The 26250-nt window shown below is 43.0% G+C and overlaps 1 protein-coding gene across 2 annotated transcripts in view; it reads right to left on the bottom strand.

Annotated features, from left to right (window-relative positions):
* DYNC1LI1 (dynein cytoplasmic 1 light intermediate chain 1) overlaps positions 1-26250 on the bottom strand; it is a 48312-nt gene that overhangs the window by 18230 nt on the left and 3832 nt on the right. Inside the window, exons 3-5 of one of the 2 annotated variants that reach the window (XM_053260625.1) lie at positions 9606-9722; positions 8058-8288; positions 90-259 (exon numbers count right to left, since the gene is read on the bottom strand). In XM_053260625.1, coding sequence (XP_053116600.1) covers positions 90-259; positions 8058-8288; positions 9606-9722 — 518 coding nt within the window. The other variant, XR_008309647.1, reaches the window with a different exon arrangement.

The raw sequence follows: 26250 nt of genomic DNA, 5'->3' as shown, positions 1-26250 counted from the left end.
TTTAACAGTACTGCCCACTTATTTTATGAAGTATAACCTATGCTGGCTCTTTAAAGATATGCAAAAATAATCTGAAATATTTAACAAACCTTTGTACAAACTACTACTACAGGAATGCCTAAGTTACATGTTAGCGTATCTGCACCCAATGGTAAAATCACACTGTCATCTTTGTCTTCTTGTAATGAAGTATTTCTCCTCTGTGGAGAAGCTGGAAAGTCTTCACCTGGTTCTGTGTATTCTTGAAAGTCTCTTACCACTGAAACAAAAGAGAAAATTTGGATTAGGTCCCTTTAAGGGGAAATGACTCATATGAATACAAACTCTTTCCAAGAACAAAGTAATATATTAGCCATGGTTTGTTGTTACATGCACAAGCCAGAGCAAGTTTCATTTAATAACCTGATTTGTGAACATACTGTGGCTTGTACAAGTCACAGTTTGCTGTTTTTGGACTAAATTGCAAGTCACAGTTTGCTGCAGAATGTAAAGGAAAATTTCTATCCCCCCCCCCCTTCACCCACGAAGGAAGGGAAAAGGAAGGGGCAAGTTGCAAAAGCCAGAGATAAACTATTTTTGTTTGTTGCATTTGAATTGAACCACATATTGCTTAGTGCTGCTGGTTTCAAAAGTGCCAGTTATCTTTGTTCTATGCATAGGAAGTATCCAATAAATAATCAGAAGTTCAAAAAGAACCTGGCCTTCTTGGTTTGGTTTTTTTAACAAGAAAAATTCATAAAGCCTATTCCTTTCAAAGAACAATATTAATCATTCAAGAAAAACAATCCAAATTGTTGTACAAACTAACAAGTTTTTCTAGTAAGAACTAATCAGCCTACTTTCCTTTCACTGTCTCTACATCTGGACTAAATTTGGTACAAATAGAGGTCCACAGGTTAGTTTTCTTGGGCCTCAAATGTTCATTTATCCGCCATCTTGGTTCGAGGTGGATGTCATCATTACAAACTGCACCACTGAGGTGTCCCTGTGTGTCACTTACTACAGCTGTTCCAAATTTGGTTCAAATCAGATAGTCCTCAAGTTAGTGTACTTGCGCTTCAAAAGTTTATGCATCTGCCATCTTGGATCGGGATAGGTGACATCATCACAAACTACACCATTGGAGAATCCCTATGTGTCCCTACAACTGTAGCAAATTTGGTTCAAATCAGTTAAGCGGTTCACAAGTTAGCTCACTTACACCTCAAAAGTTTACGCGTCTGCCATCTTGAATGGGTTACATCTTGTGCATGACATCACAAACCACGTCTCTGGAGATGTCCCTACAACTGTAGCTGATTTGGCTCATATTGGTCCAGGTGCTGCGAAGTTGGGGTGGGGGACACATGGACACACACACAGAGAATGCCAGGTGATCTCATAAGCCTACTGGAAAGTAGGCTAAAAAAACCCAAACCACGAAGACAACATAGTTACTGCATAAGACGACAGTATCCTGACTAATCAGTCATTACTAAGCACCACTGAAATAACTGAGACCAAGTTAATAAGGATAGAGATGTGCACCAACTGCTTATGCAACCACGGGCAGGGCAAGGATCAGTTCCTTTTAAAAGACAGTAAGCAAGACCATACCTGTGCCTCCGCAGCCCCACCATTTTTCAGGGCACAATGCCCGCTGTTCCAAAGGTCGCATGCAGCTGCAGCGCTGCTCCAAGCAGCCTGTGTGTGGCATTAGCACACGCATGGCAGCTATGTACATGCTGGCACTGTGCGTAGGCTGCTGGGAGCAGCACTGCAGCCACACATGGCCTTTTGAACATCAAGCACCATGCCCAGAAAAGTGGTAGGGCCGTGGAGGAGCAGGTACAGTCTTGCTTACCTGCTTTTAAAAGGAACTGACCCCCACCCCGCCAAACCGGTTCAAATGCTGGTGCCTGAACCAGTGCTTCCCTCAAGGATGTTCAGTGCTTCCTCAAGGAGGCGCTGAACCGGTTTGGGCACATCCCTAAATAAGGACTAACTTAAACCCCATTTATTTCTATATATCTGCTAAACAAATGGGGTTGCAGCAGTCAAAGTTAGTTATTTTGTTTAAACTTTAGAGAAATACAGGTTGCTTACCTGTAACTTAAGATCTGGAAGTGATCCATTGTAGTCATAAGGAATGGGTTCTACGCCTGCGCAGGGACCTCACAGACTGATTGATTAGCTCCTCATAACACCCCCTCCCACCTGCACATGCCGTGCCAAGTCATTAAAAGAGGCGGATGTGGCGTCCATTTTCCAGTTTCTCGCAGAAAAATAGTGACAATCCACAAGTTGAACTTTGATGTTGCTTTCCTTCATTTAGTACTGCAGCGGGGATGGTCGGGAGGGGTTTATGACTACAACGGATCACTTCCAGATCTTAAGTTACAGGTAAGCAACCTGTATATCTGGATCGTGATCCGTTGTGGTCATAAGGAATGGGTGATTAGCCAGCTTTCCCTCAAGGAGGTGGGTGCAGTAAACCCTAGCTCATGCTAACACCCTTTTTAGAACATTTCTCCCAAAATCCATGTCTTTCACCATCCTCAAATCCAAAGCATAGTGTGATGAATGGCAGTTGTGACGACCATGTGGCCGCCATGCAGATATCCGACATCTTAATGCCAGACAAGTGGGCCGTTGATGTTGCGTATGCCCTAGTCGAGTGCGCACGCACAGTCTTTGGTGGGGCAACACCCTGGCACCCTGACACCCTGCTAGGCAAATAGTCTCCACCAACCAATGTGCCAGGCGCTGCCTAGAAATTGGGCAGCCCTTGCATTTTCCTTTGAACCCTATAAAGAGTCTCCTTGTTTTCCTGTAACTCTGTGTCCTTTGTAAATAAAATAAGAGGGCTCTCCTCACATCCAAGGAATGGAGCGCTATTTCCAATGGTGTCTCCGCATTTTGAAAGAAGGTAGGTCACACAACCTCTTGGTTAATATGGAAGTCCATCACAATCTTAGTGTGAAAACGCGGGCCCAATCTCATGACCACTTTGTAAGGATAGAATTGAGTGTATGGTTTATCTACCCGGAAAGCTGTTAGCTCACCCACCCGCTTAGCAGATGTGATTGCCACCAAGAAAGTGGTCTTCAATTTAATCATTCTGAGGGGTACCGTCGCCAAGGGCTCAAATGGCCCCTCTGTCAATGCTGATAAAACCAAGGACAAACTCCATTGCTCCATCGGTTGCCGTACAGGCGGATATAAATTATTTAACCTCTTCATGAAGCGCTTGTAATCTGGATGGGAGAACACAGTTGACCCATCCCAACCCCCATGCCTCGGCAAAATGGCCGCCAAATTATCTTGATAGACACGTTAGTGAAGCCCTTTAGATTCAAGGTGTTAGGTATAGCAAAACATCCCAAGAAGTGGCCTGTAAAGGCCTAACTCCTCTACTCTTCGTATTGGCTCTAAAGCGTTTCCATTTGCTTGCATAATTCCTGTGTGTGGACTGCCTCCTACTATTGAGTAGGATATCCTTCATTGAGCGATCCTCCAGGCTGTCATCTTTAACGCGTGAACTTCTGGGTGCAAGACCTGTCCTTGTTCTCTTTGCAACAGATCTGGCGCCTGTGGGAGCCTGAGATAGGTCCCTTGAGACAATTGCAGAAGCGGTGCAAACCACAGTTGGTGTGGCCACCATGGTGTCAGTAGTATGCAGTTTGCTCTGTCCTGAATAATCTGCCCCAACGCCTGTCCTATCAATGGCAGCGGTGGGAAGAGATAAAGAAGGCATCCCCCAAGGACCCCCGTCCAATGCCTGCATGTGAACAATAGTTTGCACACTTTTTGTTGGCATGCATTGCAAATAAGTCCGTCGTGGGAACCCCCCAGGTGCTGAATATCTTTTGGAGATATGAAGTTTTTATCTCCCACTTGTGCCTCTGGTTATAATCCATAATTCTGCTGAGGCTGTCAGCCAAGTGATTGCCTACGCCTCTTATGTGGAGTGCAGTCGGGGAGATGACCTGGTGAACGCACCAATTCCATATTCTTTGAGCAAGGAGCCATAACGATATGGAGACCATCCCCCCTTGGCGATTGATGTAGGCGATTGCCGTTGTGTTGTCCAATGTTATTTGGATCACCGACCCTCGCAACTGTGGCTGGAATGCCTTCAAAGCTAGGAACACCGCCATTAGTTCTAGGTAGTTGATATGTTGCCTGATCTGGAAACACATCCATCTCCCTTGGACGCAATAGCTGTTGCAATGCGCACCCCATCCCATCAATGACGCATCCGTCGTTATCCAGTGGCTTGGGGCTAGTGATTCGAATGGTACACCTTGTGTCAGATTGTTGGTTTCCATCCACCAACGCAACCCCTTCAAAACCACTTGCGGAATTTCTAAGCACATGTTTTGGCTGTCCACATTGGGACGGAAGTTGCACAGATACCAGTGCTGCAATGTGCGCATACGCAACTGTGTGTACAGAACTGCTGTGGCACAGGAGGCCATTAGGTCCAACAGTTTCTGAATCTGCACTGCTGGCTGTCGCGGGTTTTGCACAAACCTCTGAATGAGCGAATGTATTTGCTGAATGCACTCCTGAGGTAAATATGCTCTCTTCTCGAAATCCAACACCGCACCTATGAAATTTATTTGTTTCTTGGGGACAAGGTTCGATTTTTTCCAATTGATATTGATCCCCAGATCTTTGAGTAGGTGGACCATGTGTTGAATCTGTTCGAAAAGCAGTTCTCTGTCGTGGCTCACCAGGAGCCAGTCGTCCAAGTACGGATAGACCATCATCCCGTGTCCTCAGGTAGGCCACCACCACTGCCACCACCTTGGTGAATACCCATGGTGCTGTCGAGAGATCAAAGGGTAGAACCTGATATTGGTATATTTTATCCCCTACTGTGAAGCGGAGATATTTGCGGTGATTTTCCTGGATGCCTACATGAAAGTAAGAATCTTTCAGATCTAAGGTCGCCGCCCAAGTTCCCCGGGCTAAGAAGGGAAGAATAGCTTGGAAAGTTGTCATTCTGAATTTAGTGGTCTGGATATAATCGTTGAGACCCCAAAGGTCCATTATTGCCCTGATTCCACCATCATTCCTTGGAATCTGAAAATACCGGGAATAAAAACCCAACAGCCTGTCCAGCCACTGCACCTGAGCAATCGCTACCTTCTCTAACAGCACCTTCACTTCCTCCTGCAGTATCTCTGTGGCTGCTGTGAATATCAAACCGGAGAACGGCGGCTTGGTCTTGAACTCCAGCGCATAGCCTGTCTGAACTATCCTTAGCACCCAGCGATCTGATGTTATATTGTGCCATGCTTGGGCATGGCTTGCCAGTTTGATGGTATTTCTGGCAACTACAGAACCGTTGGTAAGGGTCCTGGCATGCCTGGCTTTCATGGGTGGTAAGGAGCCAGTGTCGTGGTTGAAGGATATTGTCAGTGTGTGCAGTGGATAGACAGTCCCATTAAAAGGTCTGCTTCGGGTTGTCTTTATTCGGACAGGTAGTATTGTTTTTTTTATTTTTGGCGGAAGCCTTTAGACCGCTGGCTAGGTCTATACTGTCTCTTGAAATCTCTCCTGCCCTGATATTTGAAGGGTCTTTGGCGAGAGAAAGAGCGACTCTGATGAACTGCCTGATGGGCCTGAAGATGTCATGAAGGTACGTGCCGTGAATTTTGACTTTTTTAACGACTCCATAGTAGAATCTGTATCATCGTGAAAAAGGCCTTTTCCATCAAAGGCCAGGCTCTCTACCCTCGCCTTCATGTCCTGTTGCAATGACGTGGAACGGAGCAAGGCATGGCGGCGCATGCTAACTGCTGTCACCATTGTGCGCAACTGTTTGCGCCAGATGTTTAAAGGTGCTTAACTGTTGTCTAGTCACTGCTGTTTTTTCATAGATCTCATTAAATTTCTACTGGAATTCCTTTATCTATTCCTCTGGAGTCATGGATGTAGAGTCTTGTAACAAGGAGTCCCACAACAGGTGACTATAACACGCCATGCACACATGTTCTCAACTTTTCATTGTGAGAAGTTGAGTTACCTGCCCATTGTTTCAAAGATGACTGCCTATTCAGATTTAGAAATCAGCTTTCAAGAGAATGTAGTACTTTCACAAATACTTTTATGCATTCCAAGGTGGAATAAAAACAGAATTTCAAGCAGTATTGAGCTGAACTCCTTGTATCTTCCCAATCCAAAACATTAACATGCTATATAGCAAGAATTCTTAACATTCAGACCTTATATCTTCCAGGATTCCTAAATGTCAACTTCATCACTAGCACAAACCTGTCAACAATTTGTTTGGCTGTGCCCAACACCCATCTAGTTTTACTATTCGATATATTCAGGTTTTATTGACAGATACCAGAATGTAGATTACATCCAAGAAAATACGGGGAAATGGGATAAATTCATAGGGTGAATTATAAAACTAGTTTGAAGACAGGCTGTCATCTTGTCTTCAATTTGTAGTGTCTTGCATCTTCATCTATTTCAGCAAATGATATCATGATTAGTAGTTTGGTGTGAGGGGATGAAAGAGCTGGTAGAAGACAAATAGTAGCATTTTGCAGAAAAGGCATTTTGCTTAGATAAAGCTTTGGTATAGGATCATAATGATAGCTCTTCTTTAGGAACCCAGACCTCTCCTATGGGATACTGCCTTCCAGTTTGTGGAAGTTATCATCATTCAGGAGTTTTTTGGTGTGTTTTTTTTAAGTCTGGTCTTTTTCGTTTTGTTTTAACATTAGAAGGCCACACACACCTCCACCACATGTAGAGGTTTATAAAAGATACTTGTTTTTAAAAAAGTAAAAGCTTATAAAACAATTACAAACAACTAGTTACATGAAGGGGTTAAGTACATAGTAGCGATGTGCAAAATGTCTCAAAGTCAAAAAATTTTTGACTCAAAACGGGCCATTTCAAGTTTGGAACAAAACTCCCTTTAAATAAAGGGCCTGTTTCAAGCTCAGAAAGAAACAACCCCAAATGTTTTGAGCACCATTTTGGAGACCTGCTTTCCCCTTGCTGGTTGGTTTTCTGGCACTTGCTTCTGATTGGCTTGTGATCTCCTTGCTTCTTGGTTGGCTTGTTCTCATACAAATCAAGTGTTTTCCTGTGCAACTTTGCCCCCACTGGCTTGGTGGAGGGAGGAGAGAACACAAAAGGAGGGAGTTTCCAAGTGTATTCAAAGGGACTACGAGGCAGAGAGAGCCCTTATAGTGTGCCTCTCTTGAAGAGAAGACAACAGGAGAGGAGGAGGAATTGTGATTTTGTGGTTTTCTCAGCACCGAGTATAATATGCTGTGCCATTGCTGCTAAAATTATTTGGTTTTACTGGATCTCAGATTGACAAAGGCGGAACTTGGGTGCCTGCCTTCCTTCAGTTGTGGTTTGTTTTGTTTGTGAGATAGTGTTGTGGTGAGAAAGACATATACAACCATTTAAATAAGTTATTGATCAGTGTAAAGCCACCTCAGTCAAGGTACAGACACTGAACTTCACACAATGTGATAGGTTTACAATGGACATGGAATGCAGAGAATTTCCAGTTGTACTAACCATGTGCTTGTGTAATTCAAACACAAATTGTGAAGATAAGGCTAGAAATAAGTAACTGAGCAAAGGGCACCTTTTCAGTGGCAATTTTCTTATATTAGGGAAAGCAACCATCCCTATCCAACCCAGCACAGCATCCTTTAAAAGCTTATCATTGGTGTTTACCTTATGTTTCTTTTTAGACTGTGAGGCCTTTTGGGATAGGGAACCATCTTATTTATATTTATCTTTTATGGAAACTGCTTTGAGAACTTTTGTCAAAAAGCAGTATATAAATATTTGGAGGAGGAGAAGGAGAGAATGGTCTACAGAGAACCTTTATACTGTTTTAGAACTGTAGAGCAAATACAAATATAATTGATCAGCTGACTGTGACAGACATATTGCAATTAGGTTCCTTCTTTACATGGGATCTTTCTTAACCAGACAGCCTGTGAAGAAAAGAACACATTTACACACACATGAATTTAGCGCGCTCTCCTCAACAGCTATCAAGTGTGCACACTTAAAATACTCACTTTTTTGTTCCATCTCTTTAATTTCTTCAGGAGGAATTTTTAATTTGTCAATATGCTCCCTTACAACACTTGCCCATTTTTGTAAAGAGTCTAAAGCAGTCCATGGCTTAGACATGTCCACTACCAGCATAACCAGAGTGTCCTTAAGAGAGCTGGCTTCCATTGCAAATTTAAGTAGACCTTTATGATACAGGTCACCATCCAAAATCCATACATTACATCTTGTCTGATCTGTAACAAAAGCAGAAAATAAGGTTTAGTTGACATGTACCATAGTCCACTATCCCTGTTAGTACTTATGAGTGCTACTTAGTGATGCTGTCAGCAGACAGGGGAACAGTGTAACACTATCAAATCTACAGTCACCAATAGACAAGCAAGAAACATGGTACTGGGAAAAACTGCATGGTCTGGTGCAGGGCTTATTTAACAGTTAGGAAAGGCTCAGAAATATTAGGAGAAAACTAGCCTACACTGAGGACAGTGTTGCACTAGCATAATGACACATAATGACGACACATAATGACAGTGCATGTTGTGCAAAGAAAGGAACATTCATTGCAACTTTGTTGTGCTAGCAGAATGTGCTCACATGTTTCACAACGTATTATGCAACTTTGCATGTGTCTCGACTGTGAAACATCATTGATCATCATGAATTTGCACAACTCCACAGACTCAAATATGTGCAACTTCTTGCATTGCACTAGGACACCACTAGACTAGATGCCAGCCATGGAGAAGCAGCTCATGTAGATGTGGGCTAGGAAAAGGTTAGAGAGAGTGGATGCAAGTAAGGGGCAATAAAAGCAATAAGGGGATCTTACCACAGTCAGTTCCCAGCTGGCCAACACCTACCCCACTGAAAACTCACAAAGTTCACTCTTCTTAGCCTACCAACTGCCTTCCCAGAACACTTCCTCCTCTCAATGGCAGGGAGAGGATATGGAGCGAAGAGAGTTATAGCAGGCAATGGCATCCAGTAACTAGGGATGTGCAGGGAATCGTGGCTGGGAGGCTCAAAGGCGGTGGGGATCTCTGTTGGGATCTCTGTTGTGCACTTACCCCTCCCGCCGCTTTCCCTCGCCAGCATCAGTATTTTGCAAAGCCGGTCGGGGTGGCAGCATACCTCCCTGCCTCCCCATTGCCCTCATCTTCCGTATATGACCAAAAGCCGCCAGCGTGTCCTGGCACGGGTGACATGAATGTGTCTGTGCCGTGCATCAGCAACTACCGGTCATATCTGGAAGACGAGGGCAACGGGTCAGCAGGGAGATACGCTGCCGCCCCAATTGGCTTTGCAAAACACAGACGCCGGCGGAGGGAAAAGCAGCGCGAGGGTTAAATGCACCCTCCCCTACTCCACCTCCCCACCACCGCCTTCGAACTGGCGGAACTGACGGATCTTTGAACCGTTCCATGCACATTCCTACCAGTAACTGCTGACTAGTGAAAATATGACACCTTTTAAAGGTGGATTAAACTCAAGCTACCAAGAATGTAATGCTTTCATAATGTAAGCTTAAAATTATCAGAACTGGTACTTACCGTCTCTGTCTTCATCATGTACATTTAAGTACAAATATTCCATTCCTCTTCCTTTCTTGTATTCCTCAATTCCCTGAAGTTTTCCTATTAAACTAGTTTTACCTGCTCCATCTTCCCCTAGAAAATTTTAAACACTGAGTTAATATCACATATTCAACATCTTTCTGCAACATAAATATTACCTGTTAGTGAAATTATTTGGGGTAAAACATTTTAAAAATTTGGCCTATACATAGATCTGTGTTACATATGCAGATGTGATGTGATATACAGCACTCATACTGGATCAGCAGCAAGGCAAGTGTATGAACTGGTCTGACAACTCTGGATCTCATACCATTAAAAAACAAAACAAAACACTGAGGCTGTAACTATACAGTACACAGCCACCTTCTATCAGTCACTTGAGGGGAATAATTGCAAGGTAAGATGGGTAGGGTGAGGTAAGGTTGGGTGAGGTAACTTGTCTGCTGTGGGAGCTAGGGTTTCAGTACATATTCTGGCTGTGGAACGTCATTACAATCTCAATGCCTTTATACTGAATCTAAAGAATATTTGAGTTGATGGTGGAATATATGCCAATACATGTTTGCAATACCCATATTTCAGATTCTTCCTGTTCAGTAAGTATTTTCAGTTCTACTTGCGTTTAGATTTTTAGTTTAGCAATACTCCCTAAGCTGCAATCCTAAATGGATGGAAATAAGTTCCAAACCAAAGTTAACTTCCCTAAAGCTAAATTTGTGGGGAAATAAGAGGGTTTAAAAAAAAATTAATACTCTACATCTCCAGCAGGTGCATTGCTTTGAAATACAACAGCTGCTTCTGTCACATGTAACTAAGATGGCACAAAGCAAGTCTTTAAAAAATAGAATTAGCACTGTTATTCATAACAAGCTTACAAAAAGATCCAACAGTAACACAACTTTAAATGTTTGCTTTTCCCATTGTGCACACTTTACTCTTTTGAACATCAATGTATTCTACACTTCCATCCACCCTAAAAGAGCAGCAAGAGCTCTCGTTTTACACATAACTACATTTGTTAAGAGGCCTTATATAGGATATACTGTACTCTCATTTTCCTAAGTTACTTCTTGATAGTTACTAAGAATTACAAATACTAAAGGAATACTAAATACTGAATACTAAAGCAAAAGTATAATCCAGGAAGCCACTGTGTTGACCTGCATGAGTGCAAGGATCTTTAAAAATGCTTCAATTCATTTTCTGTACCCACATATACTGTACTAATGGATTCACTTGCATCATCCAGAAACTAACATGCTACAAGCCAGCCAGAAGATAAAGCAATTAACCAATTCTGACTAGAATCCTTTTACATTAAAATGTATCACTTCAAAGTAATTATTTCTTCATTATTTAATTTCAACAGAAAACAAATAGTTGTAAGTAGAACTAACAGAGCCTGCTCTCTGCTTCTTTTAACATGGTGACCATTACCTAGGACCTTTCCCCATGTACTTTGAATTTGGTTTGTATTCAAATATCAGCACAGGGGTTACAAGAGAGTGTTGCCAATACTTGAGTGGCTATCATGCCATTTCAAAACATGACATATCAGCCAAAACAATAAAAAACAAAACCTGCTGGGATCCCCTAGGACCCATTCCCATATGCTGCAAGTTTAGTTTGTATCAGACTGTAATCAAAAAAGGACACACAAAGAGAGATCTTATAAGCTTTCTTTCCTTCAGAAACTATGCTAACAAATTAAACTATGGAGAATATTTGTGATGGACCGTCACAAAAAGCTACCAGTTGTATTGTACACATTAATAAAATTATTTGGGCTCCAAACCAGAACAGCTGAGCACCAATATTAACTCATTCTGAGCAACCAACATACACTAATTTAACTGACTGTAGGACACCTAACAGATATTTGACAGAGAGTTCCTGTGATAGCAAAGCACCTGAATAGAAAGACAAAGCACTCACTGAGACATCTTAAGGTATAAAATGCTGTAAATACACACAGGCTGTCAAGTTATCTAAAAGGTAAACTGTGTTGTCAAGTCGATTCTGACTCCTGGCGCCCACAGAACCCTGTGTTTCTTTGGCAGAATACAGGAGTGGTTTCCAATTGCCTCCTCCCATGCAGTATGAGATGACTGCTGCCCGATATAGGTGTTTCCCATAGTCTGGGAAACATACCAGCAGGGACTCGAACCAGCAACCTTCTGCTTGTTAGCCAAGCATTTCCTCACTGCGCTACTTCTTAGCACCTTCTAAGAGGTCCAAATTACACATGATGCTCAGTCATGTACACTATTTCTTCAGTGTTTTCTTAGTTTATAAAACACTGCCATGACTGTTGTAATCTGCAGTAGAAGACTGATACAAGGGGAAGATATTTAACCTTTTCCTTTCCAAACGTCTTCCGTTCATCAATACACACACACCCATGTGATGAGCAAAAAACTAGTGGAGGATAAAGCGTTAAACTAACTTTGCCCCACACTCCCTTCCCTCACCCTGCACACTGTTGCAAACAGATAATTACCAACTTCTACCTCAAACATTCACGCACCCATCTTGAATTGGGGTGGATGAATGAATTTGGACAACCACAAACTAAACTGTTGAGGTGTCCCTACAGCTGAACTAAATTTGGTGCAAATTGGTTCCCACTTGCGCCTCAAATGTTCACACATCCGCCATCTTGAACTGGGGTGGATATTATCACAAACTATGCCATTCAGGTGTCCCTACAACTATAACAATTTTGATTCGAATTGGTTAGGCATTTCACAAATTGGTTCCCACTTGCGCCTCAAATGTTCGCACATCCACAATCTTGAATGGGGGTGGATGACATCATCACAAATTATGCCACTGAGGTGTCCCTATGTGTCACCCACTACGACTGTACCCTATGTGTCCCTACAGCTGTAGCATGCTTTGTACAAATCCGTCCAGGCATTGCAGAGTTGATAGGGACACTCGCAGGGTTGATTTGATTTAAGTCAAATAGATTTAAATCATTATTTAAATCACTTCACAGAAGGACTCAATTTTAATGATTTAAACAATTTAAATGACTAGTCAGGAAGGTTCTAGTTAATCATCATTTTCTAGTAAAAGTACATTGTTGTCTTATCTTCTATATATTTAATTCTCTAAGGCATACTCGCGGCTAAGCACATGTGTGGTAGCTCATGTGTGGTAGCACATGTGTGGAGCTGCCGGATAGCCACAGGATGGGCTGGAGGAAAGAAAATGGTGGCTGTGCTAGCAGCCAGCCACTTGGCCAGCCAGAAAGTGGCGGTGGGGGTGAGGGTAGAGAAGAAGTGGGCTGGCTGGCCAGCCAGAAAATGGGGGCGGGGGGCCAAGAATCAGGCAGTGAGGAGAAACAAAAAGGCGGCGGCGGCGGCAGGTGGGTGGGTGGGCTGGCTGAAGGCACAGATGCTCTGCACCCAGCCAGTATAACCTTAATACATGCAGGGGTGTACTAACCACCAGACCTTGGTGACCTGATCCGGCCCTCCAAATGGTCAAGGGGCCTCAGCAGCCACCCTGCGCCTCACCCTGCCAAACCTCCAGTTTTTGTTGGTTTGGTTTTTTTTTTAACTTTTCCTCCTCTTTACCGTGGCTGAGGGGTGCCTGCGGGGGAGAGAGTAGCAGTTCTCCCTTCTCCCCCCTCCCCGGCAGCGGAGAGACCAGAGGGTCACTGGCCACATCCATTCAAGCCAGTGTCTTTAACGTGCAAGGTGCGCCTGTGCAATTTATAGATCGTCGCAAGGGACGATCTCCAAACTGCGCAGGTGCACCTTGCACTTTGTTAACAACACTGGCTTGAACGGACGCAGCCAGCAGCCTCCGGTCTCTCCACCGCTGGGGGAGGGGGGAGAAGTGAGAAAGACTGCTCCGCTCCCCCCTGCAGGAACCCCTCAGCTGTGGTAAGGGGAACAAAGTTCTTTTTAAAACCTGGAGGTTTGGCGGGCCGGGCCGCCCAAAAGAGATTTCAGGGGCCCTCACGAACGGAGGGAGCCTTGCGACTGGGGGATCCAGGCATTCCGGGCACCCAAATCATCTTGGTGCACCCTGAATATATGTAGGTTTCATTTTTAGAAAGTAGGTACACAATTCTCATAATGCTGTTTCATTCAGGCAACCAGGCCTTGCATTTCTTTGTTGCACTGTTTGAATTTCGCATGCATGCCTGTCTTATCCACAGGTACAGGAACCCTAACCCTTTTATGGCCTTCTACCATGATAGGTATTCCCTTCTACAATGGAGGATACATTCAGAAAAAACATTTCCTCAGGACTGCATATGTCCTGTTCACTTTTGGTTTCACTTTCTATTCCCCTACCTTATCACTTTCATTTATATCTAGACTCCTCCCCGCTCAGATCTACCCCCCCCCGCCATCCTCTATTCATTCACTGGCATTCCTTAACCCAATTCAGACATTATGCTGTACAAGTGTACAGATGTTTGTACACTTGTCTGTGTAAATTATGTACCTGGGTTCATTAAGGGAACCTGGATACAGGCCCTTCAAATGCATGGTACAGATAGGAAGTGTACTGCTGTATCAGAGTTCAATGTAACATATGAATGACTGTACCTATGTAAGAGCTGTACCTGTGTACACTACACACGCATTGTACGAGTGTTGAACACAATGTATGAGTGGTCCTAATGTCCTTGTACTTTAGAGAGAAAAGGAGAGGGGCAAGGGGCGTTCGTGTGTGCGCACGTGGGACATATACAACAGCTGCAGAATAGGATTGCTCAGGTCTGCCATCAACCCCATATACTGCTAACAAGTTCACAGAATATAATTAGGAGTTATGATTAAGATTCATGATTATATCTTTGACCTAGGTTTTCTTTTTTTATTAAAAAAATTTTTTTAAATCCAATTTAAATCAAAAATTCATTGATTTCTATCAGCCCTGGACACATGGGACACACATGTGATCTAATAAACTTACTTTCCTTAAGGGAAATCGGATAAAAGTGTTGGAGAAAAATTGTGTGTATACATGTGATTATTCACAGAGCAGTGTGTAGAGTTTGGCCCCAGGACTATAATACAAGGCAGCTGCTAAGTCCCAAGAACATTGCAGAAGCCAGATATATCATCTGGAATGGATATTGGAACTGAGGCGGCATAGGTAAATTGGGAATCATGGTCTTTAACACTATGAAGCAAAAAGGCCTGTAGACTATATCTGCAAGAAATGTCTCTTAACAATAGTAAATTTTAAAATCACTTCTTGGCTGAGGAATATGCAAAAACTATCCATTTTCAAATATGACACACAAGTAGACTTCAGAATTTCCCTTTACTCCAGTGAACAGAGTAAATAATGGCTGGAATTCAAAACACTGTAAGTGATGTTCTAGATATACATGGAAGTCTTTCAGCTCCCCTCCTGGGGACAAGCCCCTGAAAGAATATTCATTCATTCAATTTTTATACCGCCCTTCCAAAGTGGCTCAGGGCGATTTACAATTAAATAGTTAATAGTTAATTAATTAATAGTTAAAACAGAAATATAAACAATATACAAATCAATTAACAATTAAAACATCATTAAAAACAAAACAATTAAAAAACCCTGGAAATCAGGCATTAAAACAATTAAAACTAATTAAAAACCCTGGAAGGCCAGGCCAAACAGATAGGTTTTAGGGGATCTCCTGAAGGTCAATAAAGAATTCAGATTGCGGATTTCTGCCAGAAGTGCATTCTACAGCCCAGGAGCAGCTACAGAGAAGACCCGCCTCTGTCCTCCAAACTGGGAGGAACCTTCTGAAACAGCAACCCAGATAGATAAACTTTATTACAGTCTTTGACCAGTACAGAAACGTGAACATAATACCCATTACAATAGAAATAGCATAGTTTTTATGAATATACAATGACATAATAAATAAATCCATTACATTAGTCATTCAGTTTTGCCTATATTCATTGCTATTAGACAAAACTTAGCCACATTAGAAGTAAAGGCTTGATAATCTGACAAAAGAAATAAGTATGTACTTCATCTTCTCTGCCTCACAGGGGAGACATCTTAATTATGAAGCAGCAACCCAGAAACACAAGGCTACCACTAGAAGGGGAAAAGAATATGTGCACATGCACACCAGCTTTTCTGGACCTCTCAACCAGGGTCTATAACCATCCAATATGCAGCCAACAAATCAAGCTAAGGTAAAAATGTGACCCCTTTGATAGGAGTCTTTTCACATTCCAGTTTTGCACAAAATATTAGCAAGTTAACAGGGATACCTCCAAACATGGCTTGGTCCAAAAAGCTCATCATTACATCTAGGTCAGAAACTCAAGCAAGCATGCCAGTTTACAAAACATGTGCCTCAAGCAGGAACCTACTGTTTGTAAATAAAGCTATTAAGTAGGCCACTACCCAGGCCAACCCACTGCTGCAGCTAAAGTATGATGGTGTGAATCCTGACTATATTTCTTTTCTACTACTATGGACTACTGAATATTGAGTGAATCCTTATGAAGGACTTTTTTCTAGTTTTATTTTAAAACAACATTTTGATTCATTTGTTCTTTGCATTTTCTACATTGTCTTTTGACCAAAACAGACCTCAAGGCAGCTTACAGCAGTCAAACTGTTAAAGTGAAAAAAATATATAGCCACAGCACATCACACACAGAATGATCTTTTAATTTTTTTTCCTAATTTCTAAAAACCTGAATTTAAGTGACACCTAATACTACACCAGGTTATTTTAATATGACGACACATTTCAACTCAAACTGAACCTATGATCCCCCATAGTTCAAGCTTGCTTTTCTATATGAACACAAACCAGAGGCAAAAATATCTGACTTTTGAGGTCAAGCACTATTGTGTGAGACACAACAGTAGAATTATTATTGGGTAAATGATGAATATTTAGACTGTTAATGAAAGGGTATCAACATTTACTTGCAATCTTACAGAGGAAGAACACTGTTCAACCCATAATAACCCCATATTCAGAAAGTAAAAAACACTTGAATCTTTAAATAAGTGAACTTGCTTAATTTCACAATAGCTCTGTCTCTAGAGATCTACATTACAAAAGATGTGTGGGTTGTACGCCCAAATATTTTAAATAATGGTCCATAGCATACTTCTGAGAATTCTGATTCAGAAGATAAATCCAACTCATTTCAATGACACTTACTACCAAGTAAGTCTTCAGAATTTCAGCCTGTTCAGAACTGTCTGGTGTGATTTGCCTTGGTTGTGGAGCTGGCTAATAATCACTCTTTTTTTCTTGCTGACCCAGCTCCTTCAAAAGATAAGCAAGCATCAGCAATGGCATTGGCACAAGACAGCACCAGTGTTCTCTCTAACAGGGATTCCCAGATGTTGTTGACTACAACTCCCATAATCCCCAAGCAAAAGACATTGCAGCTGAGGATTCTGGGAGTTATAGTCAACAACATCTGGGAATCCCAGTTAGAGGGAAGACTGGACAGCACCAAGCCTCTGTGGCTTCATCTAACTACTCTTACCATTCTGTCACGCAAGGGGAGTGGTGATGGAGGGGAAAGGCACCAATCAGAGCCTAATGTTTGGTTTAACAATGCAAAAAAAAAAATACAAATATATTGATCAACTGCATATAAATTTCAGCTGCAGGTTGTTTTGCAACACCACAGGATATATCTGAACAATGAACTGATTTTATACCAAATATGCTGTGAAGATAATGGTGTTATGCAGGAAACCCATGCAATTCTTATTTTGCTCACATTGTTCGTTTTCTCCCTTAAGAATTAACAGAAAAACTAAATGTGCAGCACCCTCATCTGAAAGTGCATTTAAAAAAGAAAGTTATCAGTAATGTAAATTTTAACATTAGATCTTGCAAGCATTAGAGCATTGCAGCCTATTCCTAACATGTTTTCACTCTATCATTTAGGCAAACATATCTTAATTGGAATTTTAGTGAAAATCTAATAGCAGGTTGAATTCTTGCTTACATCAGTGCTGATCAATGGCTGCTAACACTCTCCTTACTGATTCTGAGTTATTTCCAATACCAGAGATATGGCTTACTGTATGCCTAATAGAAATTGTGTAATATTGTTGCAGACAATAAATCTCCCTAATGAAGTTCAAATTTTAATATAGCACCTGCAGCAGAAACTGTCTTTAATTTTAAGATCCTGAGTATTCTCAATATGACAGGCTACAAAATATCCTTATTTCTATAACTTCTTTCCATTTGTTGGCAAATTAAGAATGGACCAACTTTAAAACTGTCTGGAGTCTACATATAATACAGTGCTGGAATATAATTTTAATACAGCCCATTAGTACAAATTCCAATACCTTTGCAAAGCAAGGCAGGCTAGTTACTGCTGTGTTCTGTACAACACTCATCATACTGTCAACACTCAAAGGTTAAGCAGCAATTATTAGGGTGGGGCTCAACAAACCCAGAAACCAACTCTCCACTCTGCCTAGAAATTTAACCGTGGCACCTAGAGACATAGAGTCATCCAATGGCGCAGCAGGGAAGCAACCTGTCTAGAGAGCAGGAGGCTGTTGGTTTGAATCCCCACTGGTGTGTTTCCCAGAATATGAGGAACTCCTATAATCGGGCAGCAGCAATATAGGAAGGTGCTGATGGGCATCATCTCATACTGTGAGGGAGAAGGCAATGGTAATCCCCTCCTGTATTCTACCAAGAAAACCACATGGCTCTGTGGTCGCCAGGAGTTGACACTAACTCAACAGCACAACCTTTCCTTTTTTCCTACCTAAAGAAATTGTCATCTCAAGTCGGGGACTTGGGGGATGCTTGCCCAGGGCCCTGAGCACTCTGGCACAGGCAGAGAGGGAGTTCCAGTGTGCGGCCTGCTGCTACCACCAGTTCCATCTGCCAAGGACTAGCAGTAGCTCAATCTCTCCCCGCCCCACACACACCCCTTTTGTGCTGCTGGCAGGGAGAAGGAGCAATAGTGGAGTGGAAGGCAGCAGTAGCTAGCCACAAAACCATTGCTGGGTAGGGGCCCTTTCTGCTTCCTCTCCCCAGCAAGTCAGTCCCCCAGTGTGTTTCCACCCCCAGAGTATCACAGCCACAGCCCCATCTGACTGCCCTATCTCTCTTCTCAGAAGGGGGAGGGTGCAGCCACCCACTGCCTGGATATGGAAGACAGCATTTGCAGCAGCAGAGAGGAGAAAGTAGAGCAGATTGTGTGTTTCTGTTCCAGTCTGTTCCTTCTGCCAGGGAGGAATGGGAGGAGAGCTGGTCTTGTGGTAAAGGTAAAGGTAACGTGTGCCGTCAAGTCGATTTTGACTCCTGGCGTCCACAGAGCCCTGTGGTTGTCTTTGGTAGAATACAGGAGGGGTTACCATTGCCGCCTCCTGCACAGTATGAGATGCCTTTCAACATCTTCCTATATCGCTGCTGCCCAATATAGTACCAGCGGGGATTCGAACCGGCAACCTTCTGCTTGGTTAGTCAAGCATTTCCCCACTGCGCCACTTAAGGCGACTCGTCTTTGGGTAGCAAGCATGAGTTGTTCCCTCTGCTAAGCAACGTTGCATTTGAATGGGAGACTATATGTGAGCACTGTAAGATATTCCCCTAAGGGGATGGGAAGAGCACCTACATGCTTGCATGCAGAAGGTTCCAAGTTTCCTCCCTGGCATATCCAGATAGGGCTGAGAGAGAGTCCTGCCTGTAACCTTGGAGAAACTAGTACCAGTCTATTCAGACAATACTGAGCTAGATGGTCCAATGGTCTGACTCACTATATGGCAGTTTCCTATGTTCTTGTGCCAGCACAGGCTACTCCAACTCCCCACCCCCACTTGGAACAGCAGTGTATGTGCATATACCATATTTACTCGAATCGAAGATGCCTTTGAATTTAAGACATCCCCCTTAAATAGTACAGGTTAAATACAGGTTCTACCTGCATTTACTCAAAAGGAACAGGACTCTGAGTTTAGACAACCTCCTGATTTATAGTATCAAAAAAATGGGGTGGGGGGGGAGAACTAACCTTGGATTCAGTATATGGACTGGGTTTTTAAAACTCATTGAGTATGGCTTCGAAGAATGTAGAGAAGAGAAAATTCTGGGTTAATGTTCGAGCAAAAATGATCTGCATTTGTTTTATCATCTGGTGGCTGCTGGGGGTTGGGTGGTTGGAGAACGCTAGGATGTTTACTAGCTTTAATCTTCTGTGTTTTTGCCTTATTAATTAAAAATATACATATATACTGCTTTTCAACAAAAAAAGTTCTCAAAACAGTTTACACAGTAAAACAAATGAGAACTATGCATTTCGATGGTGGAGAAAAAGAGAAAGGACTGTAGAGGAAGAGTTCCACTCAACTGGAGATATCTTTGGTATAAGATTTTGCTTGCAAAGTAAATTCCAGTCTTAGATATATCTGAAACCCTGAAGACTGGAAAATGAGTCTGGCTCCTAAGTCCAAAGAAAATTAGTCAAGGTTTGTATTAAAGCTCAAATTTTTCAAATTTGATCAGGCAGAACTAGGCTGAGGCAGATAAAACAGGAAGTCCTTTTCCGAGATTCCCCTAGTGCCACTAAGCCAATCAGCTGCTCTGTAAGATGAATAAACACAGAACAAAAACCCAAAGATGCCAAGATCTAAGATTTCCAGGGGAATCGAGGCTAGAACACAAGAGAGCCCATTTTTAAAAGGTGTATCACCACAGGTGTCTCAAGCGGCAAGACAAAACACCAGATGGGGAATTTACCCCACTGCGACTTCAAAGGAAGTAGAGCACAGTGTCACTGGCACACCACCATCCATCTCAAATAATCTGTTAGAATAAGTTCAGAGGAACTTGCACTCCAAAAAGGAGTGTAGGGAAACGGCCAGAATGTGATCAGACACATACAACTTTTTAAAGATGTATGTATGGTAGGTGAGTGGTCGAATTAAACCTGGCAAAAATCCTGAAACTTTGCTGTCATTCCCACATCTCAGATTTGTATCTAGCCATTTTTACACAAGATGTGAGTCTTCAGCCATTTTCTAACATCCCCCTTAAATAGTACAGGTTAAATACAGGTTCTACCTGCATTTACTTAAAAGGAACAGGACTCTGAGTTTAGACAACCTCCTGATTTATAGTATCAAAAACTTGGGGTGGGGAAAAAGTATAACCCTAGGAAAAAAGTATAACTTTGGATGTTATTTATGCTTTAATACCTATGGCGTTTTAAACCCTACCCATGGACTGTAGTTGGATAAAGGAAAGCATCAAAACTACAAATAATGCTTTAATCAAGTTAATGTGTCTACAGTCCAATACCAGTTAAGTATAAAGGTTCATCAGAAAAGCTAGCTTATTGCAACAGTAGCTTCTTTCAGTCCTCAAAGCAGCACTTACAGAGACACTTGGATAGTTTATACACAACATTTGCCACAAATGTGTAATGCTGACATTGTCAGTGCTCCTGAACAAACAGTACCAGTTTATTAAGTAGCCAAGGTTGCAATCCTATGCTCGTTCACCTAGGAATACACCCCACACTGAACATAGTAAGACTTCCTTTAGAGTAAAGATACACAGAAGTGGAAGAAATGTTATCGAGAACCAGAGACTTTGATCAGACATGCTTTTGTTAAGAAGCATGGCTACCAAATTTAAAAATTAGCTGCAAGACATTTTGTGCATAAAGAACTGCAATTATCTCAAATTAAAATGGCAGAAGAGGTAGCTTTTGGCATTCTACAGTGCTTGGTTAAGTAATATGGAGTCACACTGATGGAGTTACACTGGCTGCCTATAGGTTTCCAGGCAAAATATAAAGTGCTAGTTATAACTTATAAAGCCCTAAACAGCTTAGGCCCTGGGTATCTGAGAGAATGTCTTCTTCATTATGAGCCCCACCGTCCATTGGGTCATCCATGGAGGTCTGTCTCCAGTTGCTGCCAGACGGAGACGGGCCTTCTCCATTGCTGCCCCAAGACTATGGACTGCGCTCCCTATTGAGATACGATCCTCCCCATCTCTGACAATTTTTAAAAAATACTTAAAGACACATATTTTTACTCAAGCTTTTTCAGCTTTTTAATTCTGTGATTGACTTATAAATTGTTAGTTTTTAATTGTTTTTATGTGTGTTTTTAGCTGTTTTATCATTGTGAACCACCAGACACACGAGTTTGGGGTGGTATAAAAGTTAAACAAACAAACAAACAAACAACCTGTCTTCATTAAAATAAAATTTAGTATAACCAGATACTAAGGGAAAACAACTAAACAAGCTGAATAAAAGCACTTTCACTCAAAAAAGGTGGGGCAGGCTAAATTAAGTGAAACTTGCAAAGAACACTAGACTGCGGTCTCGTAGGATGATTTTAAAAAGCAATATGGGCAAATATCTAAAAGTCACATGGGCCAGGACAGACATAACATTGTTTAATCTTATAACTGTGGTTAAGACTAGGAATAGATCATGGGATTGCATGATCCCCTCAACTTAATTGCAAAATTAAGCATCACAAAGATAATCAGGATCCCCTATTATCTAGGAGCTGAAACCTGCTCCAAATACTGGTGAAGAGAGAACCCTGGCTAGATCTATATTTAAAGTTTATGTCCACAGAATGCTTAACTGAAGTGGGGAAAAGGGAAAGAAAGGAAATTTCACTCAATATGCAAGGAGCCCAAGGATACCATGTCCCATTCTCGATCTCTTATGAAAAACCAAATGCTTTAGATGCCCATTTTAGCTATACTGTACTACACTTTGGCCAGTTTTGCAAGGCCTGAATGCTATCCTCACATTGCATTTGTAATGCCACTGGCCAAATGCCATTGACATGGCATTTGTAAAGGCAGTCAAATATCTAATCGGTTGTAGAGTCATAAAGAATCCTTTAACGAAAATAGTCATGAAAATAATCATGAAACATACTTCTTAGTAAAAAGCTAAAGTTTTTTTAATTGGGGGGGGAGGAAGGTAAGAGTGTTTAATCCTATATAATAAAACCCTTGAGTGTGTGCCCGTGTCTCCCTCAGCTGTTCTGGGCATGCCCAGAACAGCCGAGGGAGACACGACCACAGGCACCAGGCGGCCATGTTGGCCGGTTGGTCGGCCCAGCCGAGGGGAGGCCAGAGGCGGCCAGAGGCGGCCACGGAGAGGGCAGAGGCGGCGGCGTCGGGTCCAGCCCGGCCGCCGCTGAAGCCGGGCGGGGGGGGGGAGGCAGCGGGGAGGAGGCGGCGGGAGGAGGCGGCCGAGGCAGCGGCGGGGGGAAGCCGGCTGAGGCGGTGGCGGAGCCGCGGCCTCGGCCAGAGAACACGGTATGGCCGAGCGGCTGCAGCAAGGAGACTGGGCCCGCTGGAGGCGGTGGCTGCGGCGGGGGAACTGAGCCCGCTGGCGGACTGGGGCTGATGGCAGCGGCGGCGGCGAGAGGACTGGGCCCGGCCCGCTGGTGGCAGCGGCCACGGCGGGCCGGGCCTGCTGGCGGCGGCGGCCGCACTCGGCCCCGCCAGAGACGGAGGGAGTGGAAGGAGAAAGGAAGGAAGCTGCGTCTGAGCAGCGGAATTGGGGCCCAAGTGAGTGGATGTGATGTGAGGAGGGGGAAGGGCAAGAGGGAGTGGGGCAGGAGGCTGACAGGGAGGGCAGGGTGAGAGAGGGGTGGGAGGGGGAGGGAGGGCAAGAGAGTGGGCAAGTGAGTCTTCTCTACTAGCGCCCGTTAATGAAACGGGCTTAAAGCTACTAGTGAAGTTATAAACAGCATTAACAGTATATATAAAAATATTATCTTGCTCAGAACTAAAAGAACTTCAGTGAAACTGACTGTCCTGATGCATAGTTAATTTAAAGAATTTACTCCCACAGGATGATGCAATGCTAGTGTGATGGGTTAGTTTTTTAAAAAGGGCTTCATCCCTGGAGAAATAAATCTGTTAATGGCTCCAAGCCATGATATCCAGGAATTTAATCTCCATCCAGATGCTAGATGGAGCATCTCCATCCAGATGCAGGATGCATAACGGTCTCCCATTATGACTTGCTTAAAAATTTCCCAGAAACACTGACCAGCCACTGTTGGAGACAACATCCTGTCAATATATTCTATCTTTGTTAAGACCATTCTTATATTTTAAATGAGTAAAGCAATTTCTTAATTCACTCACCCTGAATAGCTATCACTTTGACAAAAATCTGTCAGGCCTGTTTCACACAACGAATCTACTTACAGCAAACAACTAGGAGTCCACAAACAGGGTCAGTGCTAGGGGTTCTGGCACCCCCTGCAACCTATAAATCAGCACGCCCACCCATCAGTATTAATGACTATATAAGGGGCTATATCACCCCTTTCCCCCAAACTCCTTTACAAACTCTCAATTTGTTCACACTATGCTACTATTTTTCCTTCAAATTGAATGATGTAATAAGAAAAATGCAGTGAAGGGGCAAATGCTTTCAATGAAACTGTATAAAATGAACACATTGGGCCGCTTCAAATGTCCCACGGAACCTCAGTTAAAGCTGCGTAACATCTCTGAGCCACAGGCACGCCTACTCCCCTCTCTCATCTCTGCGCCCACTTCCTATCTAGGTTAAAATAAACCAAGGCTGATTGTGACATTCAAATTAACTAATCTCAAATATACTGATATCTGAACCCAAAGTCTGAAGTAAGTTGTTACAGATCTCAGCATATTTGAAGTAAGTAGCTCAGACAGCAGGACCATTCTTGGTTTATTTTAAACTAGATGGGAAGTGGACACTTGGCATAGGAATAGGGTGAGGGAGGGATGCATTTCCAAGGATCTGAGATGTCACGTGGTAACGGGCTTTTACTAAGGTTCTGCATGACATCTGAGCCGACCAAATGATAACTATGTAATCTGAAAAAGATGTTATTTTAAATGGTTTATTTTTAAATACTTAAAAGGCTTATAAGCGTACAGCAGGACATTTTTTTTAACCCAAGGGGGAAAAAACAATCATGCCACTGCTGTCTGTTTGATTACTGAACCACTTATCTGGAACTAGTTACTGCTTTTTGTGTTCAGGACTCAATTCTGCTTCAGGTTCAAGCAAAAGATTTTGGGTGCAAGTTAACGGAAACAAGTCTCTCCAAACCGGGTTTTGGATCTGGGTTCAAGTTAGATTCAATTCCTAACAAGCAAGTTAAAGGGGGGGGGGGTTTGTGCGTATATACACACATACACAATTCTCTAAGGTGTACCCGTGGCTAATCCCGTGTGTGGCAGCTCTCGCGAGAGTTCGCAAGCAGCTGCCAGGAGTTGCAAGAGCTGGCAAGGAGGAAGGGAGGGTGACCGAGGAGAAGGAGGTGCCATTGCAAACTGCTGAAGACAGCCAAGCAGGTGGCAAACATGGGGCTGTTGGCCTCCTCGTAAGGATGACGAGAGCTGGCAGGGGGGAGGGAGGCGGGGGGAGGTCAAGGAGAAGGCGGTGCTGCCACTGCGAGTGGCCGAGCAGCTGACAAAAAAAGGCTTCTGGGCTCCTCATAAGGATGAGAGCTGATGGGGGGAGGGCCCTCGAGGAGGAGGAGACGGCGCCACTGCAAGTGGCCAAGCAGGCAACGAAAACAGGGCCACCAGCCTCCTCATGAGGCGAATGAGAGCTGCCAGCAGCGAGGGAGACTGGCTGAGCCCTGAAATGGAGGGGGAGGAAGGGAGAACTAGGGGCGCAGATGCTCTGCGCTTGGGTCAGCTAGTTATATATATATATCCTCATATGTCATAACTGCATTTGTAGACCACTTAATGTTCTTGTGATAGTTTTTTAGGGTTGTTTTATGTAGCTTTAATGTCAGCTGCCTTAGACAAGGAATTGGAAAGGTGGGATATAAATCCATTAAATAACAATAAATGAAGAAGAAATCACCTTCGCAACTCATCATCTTTGCAGAATATAAAGATCATAATTGTGGCATTTGCAAGGCTATGGCCAGGTGCAAGTGGCTCTGAAGCAGAGTCAACACTAAAGTGTACACTTGAACATGCATATTGGGAAAGAAATGCATTATTAGCACACATTCGGACATTATGTTGTAGCTGCATCCATGTCTGAACATATGCACATGTTTTTGTGCGAATGAATGACTATACCAGCGTTCATTTTAAAAGTGAACCTGGGTGCAGGCCCCTCAAATGCAGGATACAGATAGCAAGTGTACTGCTGTACCTGCGTTACTGTTCAACACATGCGGATAACTGTAGCTGTGAACATTATACACCAGCCTATTCACACTCTATGTGCAGCACTTGAACAATGAGTGCACCATGTGTACAGATTTGTACACACATATAGTAGTACACTTCCTTTCTGTACCATACATTTGAGGGCCTGGTGCCCAGCCTCACTTTTAAAATGAACGGAGGTATAGTTATTAATACAAAAATGTGCATGAATGCACAGACAGCTGAATGCAGGTAAAACGAATAGGGCTAGATTGTACAAGTGTTGAGTATGATGTGTGGATAGGCTATACTTGCAAGAGGGTCAGTACTGGCTGTAGCACTTCTTGATTGTACACTTGGTGGCAAATCTGGGTTTGTTGCTGTGTAACATATGAAGCTGCCTCCTAGTAGGTATTCCTTCAAATATTGCAGCCTGGTAATTGGGATTTATTTTTATCCAGCTATCTGCATGAT

This window comes from Hemicordylus capensis, chromosome 6 (assembly GCF_027244095.1).
Source record: "Hemicordylus capensis ecotype Gifberg chromosome 6, rHemCap1.1.pri, whole genome shotgun sequence".
In the NCBI taxonomy this organism is placed as follows: Eukaryota; Metazoa; Chordata; class Lepidosauria; order Squamata; family Cordylidae; genus Hemicordylus; species Hemicordylus capensis.
Note: the sequence above shows the minus strand (reverse complement) of the source record. Positions and strands in the feature narration are given on the sequence as shown.